The sequence below is a fragment of the Callorhinus ursinus genome, unplaced genomic scaffold (assembly GCF_003265705.2).
Source record: "Callorhinus ursinus isolate GAN/ISIS: 27379988/994484 unplaced genomic scaffold, GSC_fseal_2.0 scaffold4, whole genome shotgun sequence".
Taxonomy (NCBI): domain Eukaryota; kingdom Metazoa; phylum Chordata; class Mammalia; order Carnivora; family Otariidae; genus Callorhinus; species Callorhinus ursinus.
Genome location: NW_027397066.1, coordinates 20233834 through 20256724, shown reverse-complemented (window position 1 = coordinate 20256724; position 22891 = coordinate 20233834). Strand labels below are relative to the sequence as shown.

Genomic DNA, 22891 nt, shown 5'->3' with positions numbered 1-22891 from the left:
AACCATCTGAGCCACCCAGGCACCCAAAGTTTGGCTTTCTCTTTACTAAAAAGACTGCTTTTCACCTTGTCTGATACCCTGTCTGATAAAGCGTAGTTAGAAACTTTCTTCACCAAAACACTGAATTGTATAATTATTTTTAATAAGCTTGGACCTTGGAACTATTTCTCAAAACTGAGACTCCAGTATTTCCACAAGTTCCTTTCTAGTAACACAGACCGTCGAAACAAGCCATGGCTGGTTTCTCCACATGAACCTCTCTCATCCACTCTACTCTGGATCTGCCTTCTTTGGCCTCCTTGCCATTTCACACTCTTGCCTGCAGTGAAAACTCATTTCTAAATGTGCACGGAACAGTTTTCCGAGGGACCCTATGTTTCATATACTATACAAAAAAAAAAAAAAAAAGCCCCGAAGAAGAGTTTTACCCGCACCCAGGGACTATCCGAATGGTCTGGACAGTGCTGAGAGCAATAACCTTTGGTCTACATTTGCTGTGTGTTCGGGACAAGGCTAAGCCTTTTCATGTGTTGTCTCATATAACTCCTAAAACCTTATGAGGCAGGTATAGTATTACTCTGCTCTTTTAACAGGTCACATGAGCTGCAGAGAGTTAGATAAAATGTGTAGGCCTAACTAGTAAGTGGCAGAACCAGGATTAAAACCCAGTTCCTTTTCAATTCCGGAGTTCACGCTATTTTTCACTCAACATGTGTAAGGCACCTACTCTGTGCCAGACATTGTTCTAGATGATTATTCACTGTCAAAGGCAGCAAGCGCTTCTGCCAACTGAAAATAGTTTATTTAGTTAACATCTTTAGGATATGTCTGCTATCTCTGCACTGCAAATGTCAATACTAGAAGTACCCCTCAGACAAGAAACAGAAAACTATGTGCTCTAAAAAGGAAAGTAAACCAGATTTGGGAAGAATTATGATGTGGATTTTACCTAATGCAGAGCTCAAGAAGTCAAGGTTAAAATGGCTTGTGCTATAAACTTTGGAAAGTAACTGTTATATGGTTCAGTAGCCATAAAAATGTCCATTAAATCTGATAACATAATTTTTGGAATTCTATTTCAGTTTTGGAAATTTATTTTAAGGAAGTTATGTAAAATATGGAAAAAATTATGTGAATAAGAGATGATTATGGCAGTGTTACTTATAGTACCTTAAAGGTGGAAGCAACCTGTGTGTCTAAGAAAAACAATGCTAACAATTGATAATATAATCTGCTAAGAAATAATTTGAAGGGATTAAAAAGCAGGTGCCTGGGAGGCTCAGTTGGTTAAGCATCTGCCTTCGGCTCAGGTCATGATCTCGGGGTCCTGAGATCAAACCTCCCATTGGGCCCCCTGCTCAGCGGGAAGCCTGCTTCTCCCTCTCCCTCTGCCTGCCCCTCCCCCTGCTTGTGCTCTCTGTCAAATGAATAAATAAAATCTTAAAAAAAAAATAAAGTGATTAAAAGCACAAAGCTTATGGAGCTACATTTAAAAATGTACACTTACTTACATAAGACAGTGAAGAAAGCGAAATTCGGACTCATCTGCTATGATTACAAACCTGTAGAACGTGTCAAATTATGATATTTGCTACTTGGGGTGAATGGCAGGTAGGGGTTTGTCCTCTCATTTTTTTGGTAACATTGTTTCTTTCAGAATTTCTAGGTAATTTTCCTAATAGTAAATGCCTTCAAGATTAGAAAGATGAGATCCAAGTGCTAGCTTGGAACAGGCAGTGAAGACATGTTCATTTTCAGTTCCAGGGCTGAAAAGCCTTCATCAAGGTAGTCCATTGCTAAGAAAGCTCAAACAGAAAAATGTCATTACAAAAGAGGAAGCAGTGGCCACTTGGCAGCCCCACACAGTGCTGGTGACAGGGCTTAACTTCAGAACCCAAGGAAATGAATAGCAGGAAGTGGACACTAAAGCAGCAGGAGTTGAGGGCAGAGGTGGGAGGGAGGGCCGGTCAGCTCCACCCGGACATCAGCGCTCTCGCCCCCACACGCAGGCCTCAGCCTTTCTGCTCCTCTGCCACCTGCCAACCCGGACACACCTCCCTTCAGAGCCGCCAGCATCCTCGGAGTGGTACAGTAAAGTGTACTTGACATTCCACTGACCAGAGAAAGCGACTGACTTCTCTACAACCTCTGAACAGACAAAACTATTCATAACAATGACTCTGGGGTCAGTTAGGTCAGTGGGTCTAAAACCTACCCGCGCTGCAGGGTCACCTGGGAAGCTCGGTAAAATGTGCTTTCTTGGGGCTCTACCTTCTAATTTTGATTTAGTAGGTGTATTTTGGTACCTAAGAATCTATATCTTTAATAAACACCCCTAAGAATTATGTTTAGGAACCTCTGGACTAAGCAATACATGGTACAATTTTAGTGTTTAATACAGCTTATGATAGTTTAATTTCCTAAAATCGATGGACAGGCTGATCAGAGTATTTATTTAAGAGGAATATCCACCAACTGTGCCAGAAAACAAAATATTTACTATACCTGGTAATCCAGCATGCAGAAGCTCGGAAAAAACTGACGAATTCGGGATTCAAAAAAATAAGGGAAAATCCAGAATATGGGTAGTTCTTTGTGACTGCTATCTAATGGACCACAAAAAAGGAAAAGAAAATAAGAAATTGATATTTTAAAAAAATAAAAGCTGTAACTGAAATACTTCTAATACTGGGAGAAATTGCAATTGTTCAATGCACTTAAATCATACAAAAGAAGAGAACATTTACCAGAATGCCATTTACAACTTGACCTTTCCCAAAAGTCAATGGAAACATTCTTTTACATCTAAACGCAGGTATAAAGGGTATATAAAAGTGATCCTTACACGCATAATCACTATATTCTAGGTAAAGGCAAAGATATCACTAATTAATTAACAATCCCATTTTACAGACAGGGCAACTGAAGCCATAAGATTTAAGTAATTTGTTCTTCATTGCTTCCTCAGTAACACTGACTTTATCCATTCTGATCAGTGGACTTAAGAACTGAAAATAAGTGGAATACTTAACACTAAGTCATGTTTTAGATTTCTTTTGCATTCTGTCTCCAAAGCACACTATTTATGTAGCACAATAAAGGAGAAGCTCGATCACAAATTCCTGACACTCTTACAGTTTATCAATTTGCAAGCTGGAAACTAAAAAGATTGTACCAACTAATTACACAATTAATTAAATAAAATATTTTGAAGGCCTAAGCCACTTTAAGCTGAATAATAACACCCAGCCACTAACCCACCTCTACTATGTGGGTGTCTATTTGTCACTGATAACCACTGTAAGGCTAGTGCATAACCGATCTTCCTACCTAAATCTTGGCACAGTTTAGAGCTCTGAGCCAGAGGCTGGGCACCCTCTTAGAGCTGTGCGCAAGACTTTAGGAACATGGAATGTAAGATCCATGAGGGCAGGAATATGTGTCCGTCTGGTTCAGTACTCTATTTCTAGCATCTAAACAGTACCTGTTACAACAGGGGCCACTCAGTAAATAGTTATGGAATAAATGACAACAGTTTACTGCTATTCTTCATAATGTCCCCTTATGCTCACCTACAAGTCATTTTGAGAACACGTGATTAGGATAATACAAAGTGTATCATGATAATGAAGTCTGCCACATTCTCAAATAAGCCTGTTTAAAAAAAACAAAAAAAACAAAAAAAACACAAGAACCCAAGACATGTATATTTTATCAGAGCTCTGATTCACTGAGCTCTGCTAATATTTGACAGGAAGTAGATACACAGATACATGTTTATTCTGCAGTAAGTAATAAATTACACACCTTGGCTTTGACCTTCTTTCCACATAGCAATTAACTTCTTGAATGTAACAGCCAGAGGTTCAACCAAGCCACCAAAAGGAGGATCTGTCACCATAATGACTCCCTCACCTTTATCTTCCTGTAAAAATGTTCTGCATACTTCAAGGGCAGCCTGGAACAAATAAAAATTCACTTCTAAATGAGGACTAGAGGGAGGCACTCCATCCTATTCAGAGAATGCATTAGGCTCACTCCCACTGTTTGTACTGAAACTTCACCCATCCTGCCACCCCAGAGTCCCTCAGTGACATCCTGAAGCCTCTCCCATTCAGCCCCCAAGAGATTTTATCTTTTGGGTTCCTTGATAAGCGGGTTTTTAAAATTGCAAATTCAAGCACCATCACTATCAGAGGACTACACATTTCAAATGGTTAAATTAAAAAACTAAATTTAGTAACCTGAGAGAGAAAAACTCATTACCCATGAAGACTATCTAAAATGCTGAATTCAATCCCACAAACAGAAGCGGGGACTGAGCTAAACACTGGAGACACAAAGACGAGTAAGACCTATTTTTTCCCTGTCTGGTTTGTCCACCACCACGAGTTCACACATTACCAGTCACCCTCGCAAACGTTGCTGAGCAGCAGGTACCGGACAGACGTGTTTGGTCACGCACGGTAAGTAAATGAATGAAAGTCCATAAATAACAAAGCTTAGCCAGGCCATGAAACCAGGCTATTAACACATTTTTCCCAACAGACCAAGTGAAGTGTTTTTAGTCATTGCAAAATTAACATTACGCACTGTCTGTTTTTTATTTTCTGCTTCAGGAGAAGAGATAATAAGAGATATACCTATAATACTAACTCCAGTCCCACCGACTTTATAGTCCTTTTCAAGCACTCACCTATAAAAGCAAATCAGCACAGTATACAAAATAGCCTAAGACTTTAAAGTTTAATGGCATTTTAAACTTTAATAAACCCATATGTACTTTATAATAAAATATATATTGCTCTACTACTAAATCAATTTAGAAGACTCAGTTGATGAGAGGAAAAACGACAACATCCTAATCCGCTTTCCCGAGGAGAGTCTTTATTAACTTCCTACTGGAAGTCCTAGAGCAAGGGATGGTGTGTCAGGAAGGTTAATCATTTTTCAAGTGCTGCCTGGCACTTCCTTAACCTGCCTACATGAACAAGGACTTAAAATACAGATGATGTTACTGAAAAACCTTCCAGTTCTTAGACTTAAAGGTAGGAAAAGAAAATAAACAAGTAAATGAAACCTACACTCTTAGCCAAATTAAAAAACCAATAGAGTACATTTGTTTCCAGGTAAGAATCAACGGTGTGACGTCCAGTCGGGACCTGCTGAGGGTCCTGATGTTGACCACCTGTGGAAACCAGATGCTTGCTTATGCCACCAGTGTCGACAGTGCCTTACCTCTTCCCTCCATCTCAATCATCACGAAAAAAGTCCTTGGTACTTTATTATTTTTTTTAAAGATTTATTTACTGATTTGTTTGAGAGAGTGTGTGGGTGCGCACACTAGCAGGGGAGGGGCATAAGGGGAGGGAGAGAGAGAAGCAGACTCCCCACTGAGCAGGGAGCCAATGCGGGGCTCGATCCCGGGACCCCAGGACCACGATCTGAGCCAAAGGCGGACGCTTAACCTACTGAGCCACCCAGACGCCCCAAAAGTGCTTGGTACTTTAAATAACCATGCCCTGTACATACTTCAACCTCCCTGATCATTAAGGCATATGACATTTTCTATTACCTGAAAGACTATATGATTTTCTATGAGAAAATCCTGCAAAAGGAACTCCTGCTTTTTAATCCAGTGGGCTGTGAACTGCTTACGGGCCTCAACAGAAGCTTATATCCCCCAAAGCACCCTGCACACCTTCATAGGTGCCTGGTAGACGCTTAAATACTCAGTGATTGGTAAGTAGATGGTAAGCCTCCACTGAAAACCTTGACTCAGGAACTAGGCAGAAAAAGGGCAGATAGTAAAATCATCCAAGACAATAGTTTACTGTAGATCAATCTCTACGGTCGCATTGCTATGCAGAGGCTGCTCCTAAAATATAGAGAAAGGAAAGGCCAAGCTAGACGACTGTTTTCTTCTGGGAAAAATAAAGTGGAGCTCAGTCTTGGCAGCTTATTCCAACCATTATTTTAGAAGCTTAAAAGGTAATTCCATAAGCTTTCAATAAAAGTTAAAAAGAATTTTCTAGAAAAAGGCTAATTACATGTTACATTCTTAAAATATAAACAACGGTTAGCCAACTGTTAGGTATTCAAACATCATTTCACTCTTATCTCACATTACTGTTCAAGATAGAAAGCAAAGTCATGGTATGAAAAACAAGCACATAAACAAACCCAACCCACTACTGCAGCATCCACCAGTAATACAGACGTGGTTATTTTACCTACTCTGACGCCGGCCCTGACTGCACCTGCCCCCTGACCACACCCTGGAGCTTGAGGCCCCAGAGTTTCAAGAAGCCATTCTGAATACCTCTACATCAATATTCCACCTGCCCCACAAACTCAACATTTCCAATTTTCACTTCCAACCTTTCCTACCCTGTTTTGAAGAATGAAATACAAAGCCAGGCTGGACCACTAAGTCATCTTTGACTTCTCCCCCAGGACACTTACCACCAAGTCTTCCAGTGTCCATCTGTGAAATGCCTACTGAACCCACCTCTCTCATTCCCTCATCACCACTGGCCTAGCTGAGAAGTCCACCATCGTCTGTTGTCAAGTGAGTTTGCAATTCCTCTCTCCTTCACATTCATCTAATCAGTTCTTAAATCCTAGAAATTATTGACCACATAAGCCCTTTGGAAAACTAACTATGTCTAATTCTAAATTGCTATTTATTTCAATACTTGGTTTTCATGGCTATCACAGCTAAAAAATATATATTTCAATGCGGACTGAGTCTCATGGAAGGAGTGCATCATTGGCTAGACTGAACCAGGAGACTGATTTTCCAATCCCAACCAACAATTTAAAATTTGTTTTCATTTCCTAGATACGTAGTTTTTTAGTTTTGCTTGGTTTTTGTTCTACCATTAATTAACATCTTAAAACACAATATATACTTATACATGGTTTACAATTTTTTAAAAAATTCATACACGTGCATATATGGATATGTGCTTCAGGTAGTCTTGATCATTTCAAACAGTTGCGGCCAACTTCCTGTCAGGTGTGATTACTTGGTTGGGTATAGTTTTTATTTTGTAATACAACTGGCAAAGAGCTCAAACTAGGAGAAGTATCAGCTCTGCTATGCTGTTTATTTACAGTGACATTACTAACATCGTATTATTGAAAGAAGCTACCCCCTGCTACCCATGGACGGCCTCCCTCATTATCACCATCTCCCCACCAGAGTGGTGCATGTGCTGCAACTAATGAACCTACATTGACACATCATTATCATCCAGAGTTAACAGATTAGGGGTCCCTCTTGACCCTGTCTAATTTTTAAGAATTAGTTTAATAAAACTATAAATCCCCTTAACTGGGACATGACATTTACCAGGGAGGCAGACATCAAACAACTACCCAAAGAATTTTTTAATTATAGTATCATATAGCTACAGAGGAGAGCCTGACCTTGTCTGGGGGTCAGGGGAGGCTAGAGAAGGTGACTTGTAACAGAGCTTTGAAGGACAAGGTGAAGTTAACGAAGATGAAGGCAGAGGGAACGGCATGGGTAAAAGCCCACTTGGCAGAAAAGCCAAAGCCAGGCCCAGATGAAAGCCATACACCTGGAACACAAACACAAACCCCAGAGCGGGAACAAGACAGACTGGGGGGTGGCAGGGGTCAGATCAGGCAGAGCCCTGGGAGCCTTGGTAAGAAAGTGGGTCTGTATCCAAAGAGCAGTGAAAAGTCACAAAAGAAGAACAGCACAGTTCACTTCTAGATGCTTGTTACACACTCAGTAGATGAAGAAAAAAAAATGCCAATCAATAAATGGTGGAACAGCCATGATTCGATCTTGAGGGACTCTAATAAGAGAGGAGGTACTCTGGAATTCGTTCTTCCACAATAAGAAGGATAATGGTTGTAATTCTTACCTTTCCATCAAAGAAGTGATGGTTAAACATGTTATAATGGCAAAAGCTATCTTCCATATAAAACTGTGAATACCTGTAAAATAATGTATTACTGTAGTTATTTGTCCAGTTATGGCTATATAGTAAGTAAATACAAACTAAATTTTAAAACTATGAAATCATACCTTTAATAAAAGCAATTTCATCATTCCTTAGTGTTTTGGAATATAAAGAATACTTCCCCAAAATCTCAGGGAGTCAGTCACAATGAATGAATATCAAACTTCAATTATGTTCCCAAGTTAATAAGCCAATGACAAAACTACAGAAGACTCACATATAAAGTTCACATGTTCCTTCAGACCACAGAATAATAAAGAAACAATGAGAGCACTGATTGTTATGCCATTTAAGTTTAAGATGGGTTGGCAATTAAAATACACCTCATACTTAATAATTTTAAGAAAAACACTGAATCAACATTTCTGCTCAACAGCTGTTAATTATTTTCTTCTGTGGTTAAAAAAAACATTTAATACAAAGCATTTGTCTATTGCAGATTAGCTCAATAAAATATGCTTCTCAATATATAAGAAAAATAAGTACGTGCCTTTCATATTTACTGAATTAGTGCCAGGAAAGAGAGATATTTACTTACTGATTGAACCATTTTATTCTTCTAAGATACTACTTTAAAATGCAATCAGTAATGAATGAGAGTACCAGCTTTGGGCATTAACATTTTATAAATTTTTGCTAATTTACTAAAAATTTATAGCACATTATGATTTAAATTTACATTTATTTGATTTCTTTTAAGACTGAGCTTTCTTTACACCTTAATTATCTGTCTCTACGCTTTCCCCATTTTTACATATACGGGTCTTGGTAGTTCTGGCTGAATTCTGAGTTTTTTGTATAATGTTTGTTATCACAATAGGATTCTGAACTTACAAAATTTTGCTATAAACAATTCACATATGAACCACATCATCCTTTTACAGAATTCATAATCCAGTGAAAAAAATCAGGGACACATGCTTTTTACACAACTTATTTAACCAAATTGTGAGAGCAGCACTTTGCTTCTACTTCTACTCCTCCCTTACTGTCCCTAACTGTCTTACCACCCATGGTGACTATTTCATCTAACGGGCAGCCCTGCTTTATTCTCTTCATATTACACTATGGTTAAAAGTACAGGCTCTAGGGGTGCCCGGGTGGTTCAGTCGTTAAGCGTCTGCCTTCGGCTCAGGTCACAATCCCGGGGTCCTGGGATCGAGCCCCGCATCGGGCTCCCTGCTCCGCGGGAAGCCTGCTTCTCCCTCTCCCACTCCCCCACTTGTGTTCCCTCTCTCACTGTGTCTCTCTCTCTGTCAAATAAATAAATAAATAAATAATCATTAGGAAAAAAAAAAATACAGGCTCTACAGTCAGATGGTCTGGTTTCAAACACTGGGTCTTAGGGCGCCTGGGTGGCTCAGTTGGTTAGGCATTCAACTCTTTGATTTTGGCTCAGGTCATGATCTTGGGGTCATAGGACTGAGCGCCCACAAAAGGATCTGCGCTCAGCTTGTCCCTCTCCCTCCCCTTCTGCCCCTCCCCGTGTTCACTCACATGCTCTCTCTCTCAAATAAAATCTTAAAAAAAAAAAAAAGCCTGGGTGTCGCACTTAGTACTTATGTAACCTTAGTTAGTTATTTAACCTATTGAGCCTCAGTTTCTTATCTACAAAATGGAAGAAATAATAGTGTCTACTCCAAAGGACTTGGTAAATACAAGTGAGATAATATATGTAAAGTGCTTAATACAAAGCAGCTACATACCATATACTGAAATGTTAGGCATCACTATTTTAATAAATATCAGCTATAAAGATTTATGTCTTAATGCTCCTCATATTAGGGAACCATGTTTATGTCCAACCAAAATTTCTCCTATAATCTAAACCCCTTTCTTCTTGTTCTGTAGAGACAGAACAGCTGTTCATTCTAAGTACCATGTCCCTTAATATCATTTGAGATACTGTCAGTACATCTGCTGAGTTCATAAAACATAAATTTGCACTGAAGAAATAAAAGGTTTAGATAACTGAAAATACATTTAAACTATAGACTGTAACCTGATGAACATTCCAAAACCTGTGGGAAAATGTCAATTACCATTAGTAAACAAATGTCTTCCTAATTAACTCAATTCCAAACAACTAATATAGATATAGCAGTTATTTTATATATAGGTATATCTCAATAGTAGTACTGCCGTGGATCAACTATCATTTGAGGATTTTCTTCTTTCTTGCATTGCTTTGTAAGTGTGAACAAAGGAAAATACAATCCCTTTTAAAATATATTTCTACCCCCTCTCCACTTTTTCGTATTGCTTCTCAAAGACACAATAGTCATTTTTTAAAAATTAAAAAAGAAATTTTATTTACATAAAATTCAGCACAGCACACTTGTCTAAAACATTCTGGGCAGCAGTAGGCAGAGTCAGAGAGAAAAAAGCCAAGATTTCAGCTGAGTTTCCATCAGATACAAACAAGGGAGCATAATTTTTCATATTTTAAATTATGAAAAATCACTGAACATTACCCTCTTAAAATGAAATTGGCCTCGAAGAATTATTCTCTCTATTGAATAAGGCAAACAAAACCAATCAGAAATGCATGCACTTGAAAACTGCAAAAGGACATTCATTTAATTTGGCCATTCATTCTCTTTAAATGAGAGTCAGTTACCAAGTGTGAAACATGCTCTATACACAGGAAATGTAATCAAGAGCTGAATAAAATTAGTCCATGAAATGAACCTAAGAAATTCATTTTTTTGATATAACTTTATTTGGATGATAGTTTGCCAAATAGAGTTTCACATCTTTCATGCTAAAATTAGAGCATATAAAAATCCATCTTAGCAAATGTTAACTTCATATTTTAGACCCCCTGAAGAGGATATTTATAGCATGTGTAACACTGGAGTTGAGGTAGTTAGTTCTCTGAAGCCTTGGACAGACCTTTTGTAGGGCAACAACAAACCAAAGTCAAAGTGCCAAAAGTTAACTACTCACTGTCACTCTATTCACATAGGAACTTGTTCCTGATTTAATTGTGGTCCTTGTGAGAAATCTGAACCAACTCCATACCCCATAATATCGTGAGTATGGACAACAGACTCAGTTGATTCTGGCCACTAATGTGTTTCAATAAATGAGCTCACTCTCTTGCTCTCTCTCTTTTTTTTTTTTTTTTTTTTTTAATTTTTGGAGGGAGAGCAGTGGGAGAGGGAGAGAGAATCCCAAGCAGGCTCCACACCCACCACAGAGCCCAACGCTGGGCGTTGTCTCACCACCCTGAGATTATGACCTGAACTGAAATCAAGAGGCGGACGCTTAACCGACTGAGCCACCCAGGTGCCCCAACGAACTCTCTCTTAATACCCAATGTCAACCTTTTACAGAACTGACTCAGCATAAAAGAAGCTAAGCTAACTAATACAACCCTTTCAGTTTTTGTTTCCACACATCCACAGAAGTTTATTGATATGAAAAGAAAAAAAATATCAGTATATTCAATAAGTTACAAAATAACTTTATCTACATCCCCTACTCTGTGCAGGAGATTTCAATATACAGGCCCAAGAAAGGTAAAACTACAAGACATATAGCTTAAATTAAGAGTTAAGGGTCTATGTAAATCTTTCAAATTAAAAGTAATTCAGCTATGATGAAAAGAGTTCTGGTGAATGGTTGCACCCAACAGTGTGAAGGCATTTAACTTACTTAACACTACTGTACACTTGAATAACTAACATGGTAAATTTTAACCTATGTGTATTTCATCACAATTTTTTTAAAAAAGTAAATCAGTACACTAGCAATGAACAATACAAAATGAAATTTAAAAAAACAATTTAATGTATAATAGCAACAAAAAGAATAAAATATTTAGGAATAAGTTAACAGAAGACATGCAAGATCTGTACATTGAAAACTACAAAATATTGTTTAAAGAAATTAAAAACGACCTAAATAAATGGAAAGACCTCTTATGTTCAAGAACTGGAAGACTTAATATTTAAAACTATTCCCCAAACTGATAAAAAAAAAAAAATGCAGCAAAATCCCTATAAAAATTCCAGCTGGCTTTTTTGTAGAACTTGACAAGCTAATCCTAAAATTCATATGGAAATTCAAGGAACCCACAACAGCTAAAACAATCTTGAAAAAGAATAGAGCTGGAAGACTCACACCTGTAATCAAGACAGTGTGGAACTGGCATAAGGATAAACATAGATCAGATGAAAAGAACTGTGAGTCTAAAAATAAATGCATACATTTGTGACCACTTGGTTTTCAGTAAGGTACCAAGACAATTCAATGAGAGAAGAATAATCATTTCAACAAATGGTGCTGAGGTAACTGGATAGTCACATGCAAAAGAATGAAGGTCTTGGACCCCTACCTCATACCATATATAAAAAAATAACTCAAAACACATCAAAGACCTAAATGTAAGAGCTAAAATCATAAAACTGTTCAAAGAAAGCACAGTGTAAATATTCACGACCTTGAACTTGGCAAGATATGACACCTAAAACATGAGCAACCAAAGAAAAAGGAGGAAAACTGGACATAATCAAGTGAAAAGACAGCCCACAGAAAGGTAGAAAGTATTTATAAATCATACATCTGGTAAGGGTCTAGTATCCAGAATATATTTATTCTTTCAATTTAACAACAAAAAAAGACAAATAACCAATTAAAAAATGAGCAAAGGATTGAATAGATGCTTCTCCAAAAAGATAAACAAATGGCCTATAAGCACATGAGAAGATGCTCAGCATCATGAGCCATCAATAAAATACAAAACAAAATCACAATGAGATACCACATTAGAAAGACAGACAAGAGAGGCACCTGGGTGGTTCAGACGGTTAAGCCTCTGACTTTTGATTTCAGCTCAGGTCATGATCTCAGGGTCATGACCTCAGGGTTGTGAGATCAAGCCCTGCATTGGGCTCCACGCTGGGCATGGGGCCTGCTTAAGAGTCTCTCCCTCCATCTCCCTCTGCCTCTCCCCCTGCCTGTGTGCACTCATGCTCTCTCTCAAAAAATTAAATAAATAATTTAAAAATACAAACAGACAATAACAAGAGCTGACAACAATATGGAGAAATTGGAACACCCATATATTGCTGGTGGAAATGTGAAATGGTAGTCACCTTAAAAAACAATTTAGCAGTTCCTCAAGAAGTTAAATGTACAGTTACCACGTAACCCAGCAATTCCAGTCCTAAGATAAATACTTGTTATGGGCTGAACTGTAACCCTTCAACATTAATCTATTGAATCCCTAGCCCCCAGTATCTCAGACCATGACTCTATTTGGAGACAGAGCTTTTAAAACAGTGATTAAAATAAAATGAGGTTATTAGGGGAGTCTGTGATGCAAGATGACTGGTGTCCTTATGAAAGAGGAAATCTGGACCCACAAAGAGAAACCGGGGTTGTACACACACAGAGGAAAGACCATGTGAGAACACGAGAAAAAAGCCAACTGCAACCAAAGGAGAGAGGCCTTAGAAGTCACCAAACCTACTGACACCTTGATCTTGAACTTCCAACCACCATAACTAAGACAATGAATTATTGTTGTTTAAGTCACCCAATCTATGGCTCTTTTGTTATCGCAGCCCTAACAAATTAACACAATACCCAAGAGATAATAAAACCTACATTCACACAAAACTTGCACACAAATGTTCACAGCTGCATTATTCAAAATAGCCAAACGTGGAAGCAACACAAATGTCCATAACCTGATGAATGGATAAACACAATTTGGTATATCCTTATAATGGAGTATTATTCAGCCATAAAAAGGTATAACATCATGAACCTTGAAAATACTATGCTAAATGAAAGAAGCTAGATACTAAAGGCCACATACTGTATGAGTCCATTTTTATGAACTATCCAGAATAAGCAAATCTATAGACAGAAAATAGATTAGTGGTGGCCAAGGGCTGGGAGAGGGTTTCAGAAAAGAGGGGAGGTCAGTAATTGGGACCACTTTGATGGAGACACCTCCATCAAAGATGATGGAAATGTTTTGGAATTACGTAGTGGTGATGGTTGCACAACTTTGTGAATAATACTAAAAACCTCTTTTTTCTATGTGAAATATGTCTCAATTTAAAAGACAAAAATATGCCTGCTACATAGTGGGGAAAAAAAGACTATCTGATTCTTACTTTTTAAAATGTTTATATGCATAAAAAAGGTCATAAAAAAAACATCCACAATGTTTTGGGTGACAGAGTTAAAGATCATGTCTCTTTAAAAAGCTTAAAAAAAAAAAAAAAGTAAACCAGAGATCCTTGAAATTTGAACAAGTCAAGATGAATCACTGATTTTTTTCTAGGTTGTGTATAAACCAGTCCACCACAACTAGCTTAGAAAAAGCTTGACTTGAATGAAATCAGAACACAAATTGTATGGTAACTTCAAAGAACCATACTATGAGATAACACTGTGCATTTTCACTGAGGTGAAAGTCCCAAAGGAGGAAGGTGAGTGCTACCGACAACTAAGACTCATTATGTTAAATAATTCGGTTTTGGACATGTGACTTGTGTGTGTGTGTGTGTGTGTGTTTGTGTGTGTGTGATGCACCTATGGTCAGAGAGGGGTTTCCTTTGGTGAACCCACTCCACATGTGGGCACCCTACCTGCCAGGCCACATAGGTGGTTCTGGAACAGGCATATGGCCCCCATCAAGCCAGTCCTTCCCAGGAGCTGTGCTGCTGGGGCTCTCAGGAAAGAGAGCCATGTCTCCTGGACAGTTAAGCTGAGACTACAGAAGCTGAAAGCTGCTGCTGCCAAAATCCTTGGCAGGGAGCATGAAGTAAACTGGAGCATAGAGCCAATCCAGAGAAAGACAGAACGAGAGGTGGAGAGAGAAAGACAGAGCCCAAACAACAATGCGCAAGGCCCAGGACCTCGCCTGCACTGAGGCCTGCTATATCCTAAGCTCATCATGTGAGCCAATACGTCCTCTTTGACATAAACAGATTTCCAGGGCTCCAATGAAATGTGCCTGATGAAGGAGTGCCTTATTCTAAATATATGAATAACCTGCAAACCCGTTATTGACTCATGTGAATCTTCATGGAATAGGCACGGGGGTAGACAGAGACAGGGAGAGACGTTAGGACGACAACAGAGAAATGGGCTATATTAAAAAAGGCTTATATACAAGTTCAAAAGCAAATTTACTTCCAGAGGGTATCTTAATTTTTGGAGCCACACTGACTGGGTTTGAATCCTGACTTGGCCACTCATCACTGTGAGGTCAAGTTATTTCACCTCTTTCGTAACTTGATTTTCTCGTCTGGAAAATGAGGAGGGTAACAGCACCTACTGTACAGGGGAGGCTTTTGTGAGGACTGACTGAGGTAGAGCAGAGTTTCACAGGGGACTAGCACTCAATGCAAACACCATTTATTGTTTGTATTGTTACGATAAGAACCCCAAAGTTAAACTTCTACCTTTAAAATAATACATTTACAATAATTTAACAGTCATTCTTTAGGAAAGGAATGTAAAACAAGAATCTGATATATCTATTCAGTGGAATGTCAATACAGCCACAAAAGGAGTAAAGTACTGTTACGTGCCATGAGCTGGATGAACACAGCAATATGTGAAAGAAGCCACAAGCAGAGGTCACATACGACAGGATGCCATGTATGGAACACACACAGGACAGACAGACCCACAGAGACGACAGCAGATCACTGATCATCAGGGGGAATTAGGGAGAGGGTTTCTTTTCAGTGTGACAGAAACGTTCCAGATGGGGGTGATTTAACAAATATACCGCAAACCACTGGCATATACACGTTAATGGGTTTTTAAACCCTGGTGGGTTTTCAGGGTACTGTATCTCAATTTAAGAAAAAAAATTGAGTTTCTCTTTAAAAAGTCTGTATTATCACCATTGGAATTCCGTTGTGCCAAGCATCACTCATGTTAAACAGAGATTAGTGAACTGTGCTAGTCCTGTTAACAGGGAATGAAAGGCTACAAAAAGTGTGGCTTCTTTCTGAGAAATGTAGCTGCTTCTACTAGACACCCTAAAGTTGACCTGGAAATCTGAAAAAAATAAAAAATAAATTATAAAAGCTGTACTTCTTGTTGTGACTTTTTACACTTCAAAAATCTGTCCACCTTGTTTTTAGAGAGAAAGCACATGTAATTTCATAGGTTCTCTCCAACAAATACTGGAATATTGGCTAAACAGACCCTGTCAGATTAAATAAAAGGAAACACAGTACCTGCCTCCTTCAATATACCGGTAAGAGATACTAACAACACAGTGTTTTAGAGTCTCACCACAATCTGTGGAATTCAAACAACTACAGAAAGTAGTAAGACTACTCCAAGTTTATAGGATCCCGGAGACTGTGGATGGACACATATGCTACTAAATTACCACCTAAAGGGAACCACAACTTGTGCTCCTCCAACAGTCTCATCTCTGTTTGTCCCAACACGTCAGATGCCATTTAATTCTGACCCTCTCCCAGAGACTCCATCTGTTTGCTAACCCGCTGCTGTAAGACCTGTCTATTCCCTGGTTGCACTCCCTTGACCTCAGGCTATATCCAGTGAAAGACAATATGCACATCATCTGGTAAAATATATTAAAATAAATTACAATGAATAAAATGTGTTAAAATAAAATTTATTAAAAGAATGAGAACAAATAAAATGAATTAAAATGAATTAACTAATTAAATATTAAAGTAAATATATTAAAACATCATGATGAAATAAAATCCTGGAATTTATCTTTGAAAAATAAGTGTATGAGAAGAAATTTCATTCAGTAAGAATTTATCTCTAAATTACAAGCCCAAGTCAATGAGACACATTCATTGAAAAAATTTAGGAAGCACACCCAGCAAGAAAAAAAAAAAAAAAAAGAAATCCACTGCCTTCCTGTTTGAAATATGGAAGATTACAAGGGCAGTTTATATGACTAAAAAGATGGCTTCTAATCAATTACTACTTCTGAACATTAAAGGATTGTAATAGGTAATAAACAATAAGAGAAAAACATTAAACAGAAACAGGAGACAACGAATAAGAATAAATATCATACTTTATAAACCTACCTAAAATCAATATCCAATAAAAGGCTTTTAATGTTAGACTTCTTTTCACCTGATGCTTTCAATCTGATCAGCTCATGCAACCTAAAACAATTAATGAAAGCAAACTTAATAAGGAATTACAAATGCCACAGATAATAAGCAAATAAACCAAAACAACCCCGGGCGCCTGGGTGGCTCAGTTGGTTAAGCGACTGCCTTCGGCTCAGGTCATGATCCTGGAGTCCCGGGATCGAGTCCCACATCAGGCTCCCTGCTCAGCGGGGAGTCTGCTTCTCCCTCTGACCCTCTTCCCTCTCGTGCTCTCTGGCTCTCATTCTCTCTCAAATAAATAAATAAAATCTTAAAAAAACCCAAAAAAACAAAAAAACAACCCCATCAATGTTCTCCTGGTATTTCTAATATTTCAATGAAACACTGAAAAGAATTTGGCAGATATAACCAAGGTTTCAGTTTTTTAAATATTTTTTTAAAAGGTAGAACTTGCTTGAAAAGGAGAAGTCTAAAATTATAAGCAATTAAAAAATCAAATCAGAAGGAATCTCCTATCATATATCAGAAATCTATAAAGATTTCTCTCAAATGTAATATAGATTACAAACTCCTCAAGAGAGGGACGGTGCTTTATACTTCTCTTGTATATCTAAAACTGCAACGCTATGTCCCAGAACATAGTAAATAACTACTTGATAATTTTTTCTTACAGTTTAAATACTGGGCATAGAAGTTTTTTAAAAAATCATATAACATACCTTGGTGTTCCAACACACAGTACTCTTGTGAATCCAAGGGTAGAAAGTAGGTCTACCAAGAACTGACAGCTCCGATCAGCAAACAAATACTGGGCATTTGTCTTCTTGTTTTCCAATGGATAAAGAAGCTGACTGGGCCTTTTCAACTGGGTGATAGAAATATCGCCTACTACTCGATGCTCCTGATGCTTCTCCCAATCATCTGGCAACAGCAATTGCTGACATTGTTGACAAAACTTTCTCTGAGACAGGGACAACGCAATAAACTTCAAGTACCTTCAAGACATAATTAAACACAAAGTAATATATTTTAAGTTTGTGGTTTTAAAGACAATTTGTTTGCTATTTTTAGTATGCACAAAGTACTATTACTTCCTTAAGAGTACCATGTAAAGAAGCCAAGGTAAAAAAAAAAATCTGTGGAATGTTGGCTAGAATTTATGTCCAGCTGCATACCTACAAAGTAGAAAAGAATCAGCAATTTTATAAGAATTGAGATGCTCCAATTCAGTCACTGAATGAGGATCAATATCCATTTAAAATGTGAACATAATATATTACTTAAACAACTTAGTAGTAATGGAGACTACTATCACGTTTAAATTTATTGACAAATCCATGTGTTTCTAACTTTGAAGTGTTAAATAGTCTGGCTCAATGTGACAGTCATTTTCAAATGAGAAATTAAGGTCATTCTTCAATTTTTTATGGCATACTTAGCAAGAAATTACCTCCTAAAAGAAAAACTGTTCCTACAAAGTTCCTCTATTCTTAGCAGCACTGAGGAAAGCAGTTCTGAAAAAGCTCATCCCCAAAAAAGCAAGACAATATCCAAAGCCTTAAAAAAAAAACCATACTGAGCCCATTTGATCTCTTTCAAGTCATCCTCCTATCTGATTTCAAAGTTACCACTTTGGTTTTTTTTTCTCCTTTCATTTTATTAGAGATAATTAGAGACAAAAAATAATCAAGGTACGTTATTTTAAAACTGCTGATATTGTATATGCTGTACCAGATATGAAATCAGAGTAAGAAAACCAAAGAAAAACAAACAACAATATTGAGGCCTACAGCAGGTCGGCAATGTCTAAATCTAAGCATGTCAAATAGTGCACTAAAGGATTCTTAACAGTTTAAGAAGAGTCACAGAGTTTCAACTGAACTAACCTCTAGAACTGCACTGTAAAAACTGTGAACTTCACAGAGAATCAAAGTGGGTTTTAAAACTTTTTATATCTAAGCACAGCTTCACTTCAAAGCACCCAAGGCAGTGACAAATCGATATTCTGAATGGCTACAGCAAGAAATAAGCTTATCGTGCCAGTAATTTAAATGTTTCTATTTCCATGATAACTGTGCTTCTGACAGCTTTATCTATGGCTGGGAAGAAAAGGGAAAGCGGTATCAGGGGAAATTTTATAGTAATTCAAAGTAAGAATGTCAGTAGAGAAAAGGGCCTAAGACATTTCATGTCTTAGGAGACATGAAATGCAGTAGAAAGAACCAGGACATTCTCCAGCAACAGAAATACCGAATTTACCTTTCGTTATTAAATGCTAAGGGTCGAAGACCTCCATATCCAGCCATGATAGAGTCACAGAGACTAGATTTACCATCCTGGCCCTCAAAAATTTTTTTAAACAGACAAAGTAACATAATGGACAACCAGAAGCCCAACAGTGAATGAGAGAAGGGACCAGATGAGGGAGTCTACACCTGCCCAGTTTACTGCCTGTGGAGAGCCAGTTACCAGGGCTCGGAGAACCCAAACACAGCTCAACGATCTGATGAGGCAGAGCTGAGAAGTGGTGGAGGCAAGGGCGGCTAGAATTCACAGGGCCGAGTACTGGAGAATACATACATGCGGCCCACAGGCCTTTCTGGACAGGACACTGAGAAAGAGCTGCATGGTTTGCCATGATTCCCCTCATGTCGGTCGCTGACGACTGAGCAGCACGTGCATGTGAAGAAAGAACCCAGAGCGAGGGAGAGAAGCACTGGAAAGGAGCAGGTAGGACAATCGCCAGACACTCAACAGGATACAGAATGGTTGTCTACCAAAGTGCCCGAGTGAGAAGCCTCAGAAAGCACAAGCATCAGGTACGGTGCTGAAGAGGGTAACTAACTCGGGGGTGGGGGTGGGGGGGCAATTAGCTCTACCCCTCAAGGTGCTCTAGTCTTGCCAAAAAGCCTAAAGGTGAGCCTTCAAAAGCAAGGAACAACAAACCTTTTCTGTACAGGATCAGCTCACTATTTATTACCAGGCCATCTGGTTTCTCTGTTACACCTACTCTGTGATTGTAGCACAAAAGGAACTACAAACCCAATGTAAATGAACAGGTATGACTAGAGTTGGCCTGTGCCCTGTAGTGTGCCAAATCCTGCTCAAGAGTATCAAACTATAGCCAAGTAACAACTGTGTTCCAGAACAAAGCTCAAAAATATGTAAAGGAATAAAAACTACACAGGATACAAGAAGGTAAAATGGACACTGGGCCAGCACTGAATCAAGTAGTACCAGGGATATAAGAAACGGGAAAACATGACCCATGACTAGGGGCAAAATAAAAACCAACAAAACCAATCAGTTCATACTGAGTCAGAAATGACAGAGATGCTACCTATAATCAGTAGACAGAGACATCAGGACAATTTACTGTAACTATACTCCACACGTTCAAGCGGTAGAAAAAAGCATGAGCCTGTTAAGTAAAAACATAGAAAATATTAAAAAGACCCAAATTGAACTTTAAAGATATTTTCTAATTGTCTGAGCTGAAAAATACCCTAGATGGGATTAACAGCAATTCAGACATCACAGAAAAAAGAACAGTGTATATGAAGGCACAGCCTTAGAAATTATCCAAAATGAAACACCAAGGGACCAAAATACATGAAAATGGACCCCCAAGGGAGGTGGGCAGAAAAAATTTTGAAAAAATTATGGCTGAAATTTTCCAAAAATTACATCAAAAGATTCAAGACACTCAGAGAACCTCAAGTACAAGAAACACAAAGAAAACTATAAGATGCATCATAATAAAATTATTCAAAATCAGTGAAAAAGAGAAAATCTTAAAATCAGAAGAAAAAAGACATGTACAGAAGAACAAAGATTAAGAATAATATCAGATTTCTCACTGGAAACAATGCCAAAAAGAAGACAGTGAGGCAATACCAATTCTACACAAATTCTTCCAGGAGACTGAAGAGGAAAGTACAGTTCCCAATTCCTTTCATTAGGCCAGCATGACCCCAATGCCAAACAAGAACAAAAGAAAAGTTGTCAGAAAACCAAAGAACAATAAACCTCATAAACACAAACTCGAAAATTAACGGAATTTGAGCAAGTCAAAGCCACAATATATAAAGAAGGTAACAGAGCATGACTAAGTACAGGTTAGCCCAGGAATACCAGGCTGTTTCAATGTTTGCATTTGATCAATGCAATTCACCATATTAACAATCTTAAAAATATATATATATCATTTCATTAAATGCAGAAAAAAAGCACTTTCTCATCTACGAGAAAGATTCTCAGAAAACTAGGAACAGAAGAGAACTTCCACAACCTGATAAAAGGCATCTAAGAAAAACCTATAGCTTAACACCATATTGGTAAAAGACTGAACACATTCCTCCCAAGACTGGGACACAAGCAAAGATGTCTACTTTTACCATTTCTATTCAACACTGACTGGGATTCCAACCACTTTGATGAGACAAGAAAAAGAAATAAAAGGCACAGACTGGAAAGGAAACATAAAAATTTTATTCACAGATAACATGATCATATATGTAGAAAGTCCTGAGGAAATATTTTTTAAAAAGTTGATGGGGCACCTGGGTGGCTCAGTCATTAAGCGTCTGCCTTCATTTCAGGTCATGATCCCAAGGTTCTGGGATCGAGCCCCGCATCGGGCTCCCTGCTCAGCAGGAAGCTTGCTTCTCCTTTTTCCACTCCCCCTGCTTGTGTTCCCTCTCTCGCTATGTCTCTCTGTCAAATAAATAAATAAATAAATAAATAAATAAATAAATAAAGTTGCTACAACTAGTAAGTAAACTCATCAAGATTACAGGATAAAAGATTAATATACAAAATCAATTGTACTGCTTATAGACTGGCTAATGTGCACATGATCAATCTCAAAAATCACACAAAGTGAATAACCAGACATCATCTATGTAATACAAAAGGAAATATACCCCATTACTTACAAAAGAGTATTGCCCCCTAAAACTGAACTTGAGTCTGATAATAGCACTACAAGAAATACAGGGATAGAATGAAAGTTAAACATTACAGCATGCAATCAACAAATCCAGAATGTGAGGAATTCTATAGGACAAATTACTCTGTTTCTTCAACAAATGATTAAAGATATCAACAATTACAACGCATAAACCCTGTCTGGATCCTGATTTGTAAAACCAATTATAAAATGGCATTTACAGGCTAATCCGAGAAATGTGAATACTAACTGCATGTTATGTAACATTAAAGAATTGTTCATTTTTTTAGGTATTTTAACAGTATTGTGATTATGTTTTTTTCAAAGGCCTTATTTCTTGAGATACATAGAAACGTATTTATGGGTAAAATTATATAATATCTACACTGAAGGTCAGAGTAGAAGGTACAAGTGAAATAAAATTAGCCACATACTGATGACTGATGAAGCTGTGTGTGGGTGTGGGAGATTCTTCATACCATTCTCTCTGCTTTTGTATATGCCTGAAATTTTCCATAATAAAAGATCTTTAAAAGTGCTTTAATGAAAAGGCAAGAATTAAACTCAAAGAAAACAAGCAAAGATGACCCCAGAAAATACTAAGCAAGAAATGGGTTGTACTCAGCCCTAAATCACATGCGATTTGGTTTTTCATTCTTTGGCAACAGGAATATAATCTGGGAGATTTCTCAGAACTGAACAACACGAGTTTCCAGTTTGAAAGGATTTACCTAATCCCCAGCAAAATAGGATATAACAGACTCACATCAAGATAGGTTATCATGAAATGTCACACCTGTAGGAATAGTATGATTCTAAAAAAAAAAAAAAAAAGACAAAGGGATCAA

General features: G+C 37.9%; 1 protein-coding gene and 1 long non-coding RNA gene across 5 annotated transcripts in view; one reads left to right on the top strand and one right to left on the bottom strand.

Annotated features, from left to right (window-relative positions):
* The window catches only part of LOC141372580 (uncharacterized), a 29576-nt gene extending 18486 nt beyond the window's left edge, over positions 1-11090 (top strand). Inside the window, exons 2-4 of the long non-coding RNA XR_012377867.1 lie at positions 5130-5277; positions 6457-6571; positions 10969-11090. This is a non-coding gene — a long non-coding RNA (uncharacterized lncRNA). The remainder of the gene's footprint in view (positions 1-5129; positions 5278-6456; positions 6572-10968) is intronic.
* The window catches only part of ZCCHC4 (zinc finger CCHC-type containing 4), a 52060-nt gene that overhangs the window by 19287 nt on the left and 9882 nt on the right, over positions 1-22891 (bottom strand). For all 4 annotated transcript variants that reach the window (XR_012377865.1, XR_012377866.1, XM_025887714.2 and 1 more), the window contains exons 4-8: positions 17812-18087; positions 17063-17143; positions 7902-7974; positions 3808-3958; positions 2506-2606 (exon numbers count right to left, since the gene is read on the bottom strand). Coding sequence is in view for 2 of the 4 variants with exons in the window: in XM_025887714.2 (XP_025743499.1) it covers positions 2506-2606; positions 3808-3958; positions 7902-7974; positions 17063-17143; positions 17812-18087 (682 nt within the window). In the remaining 2 variants the exon portion in view is untranslated. The remainder of the gene's footprint in view (positions 1-2505; positions 2607-3807; positions 3959-7901; positions 7975-17062; positions 17144-17811; positions 18088-22891) is intronic.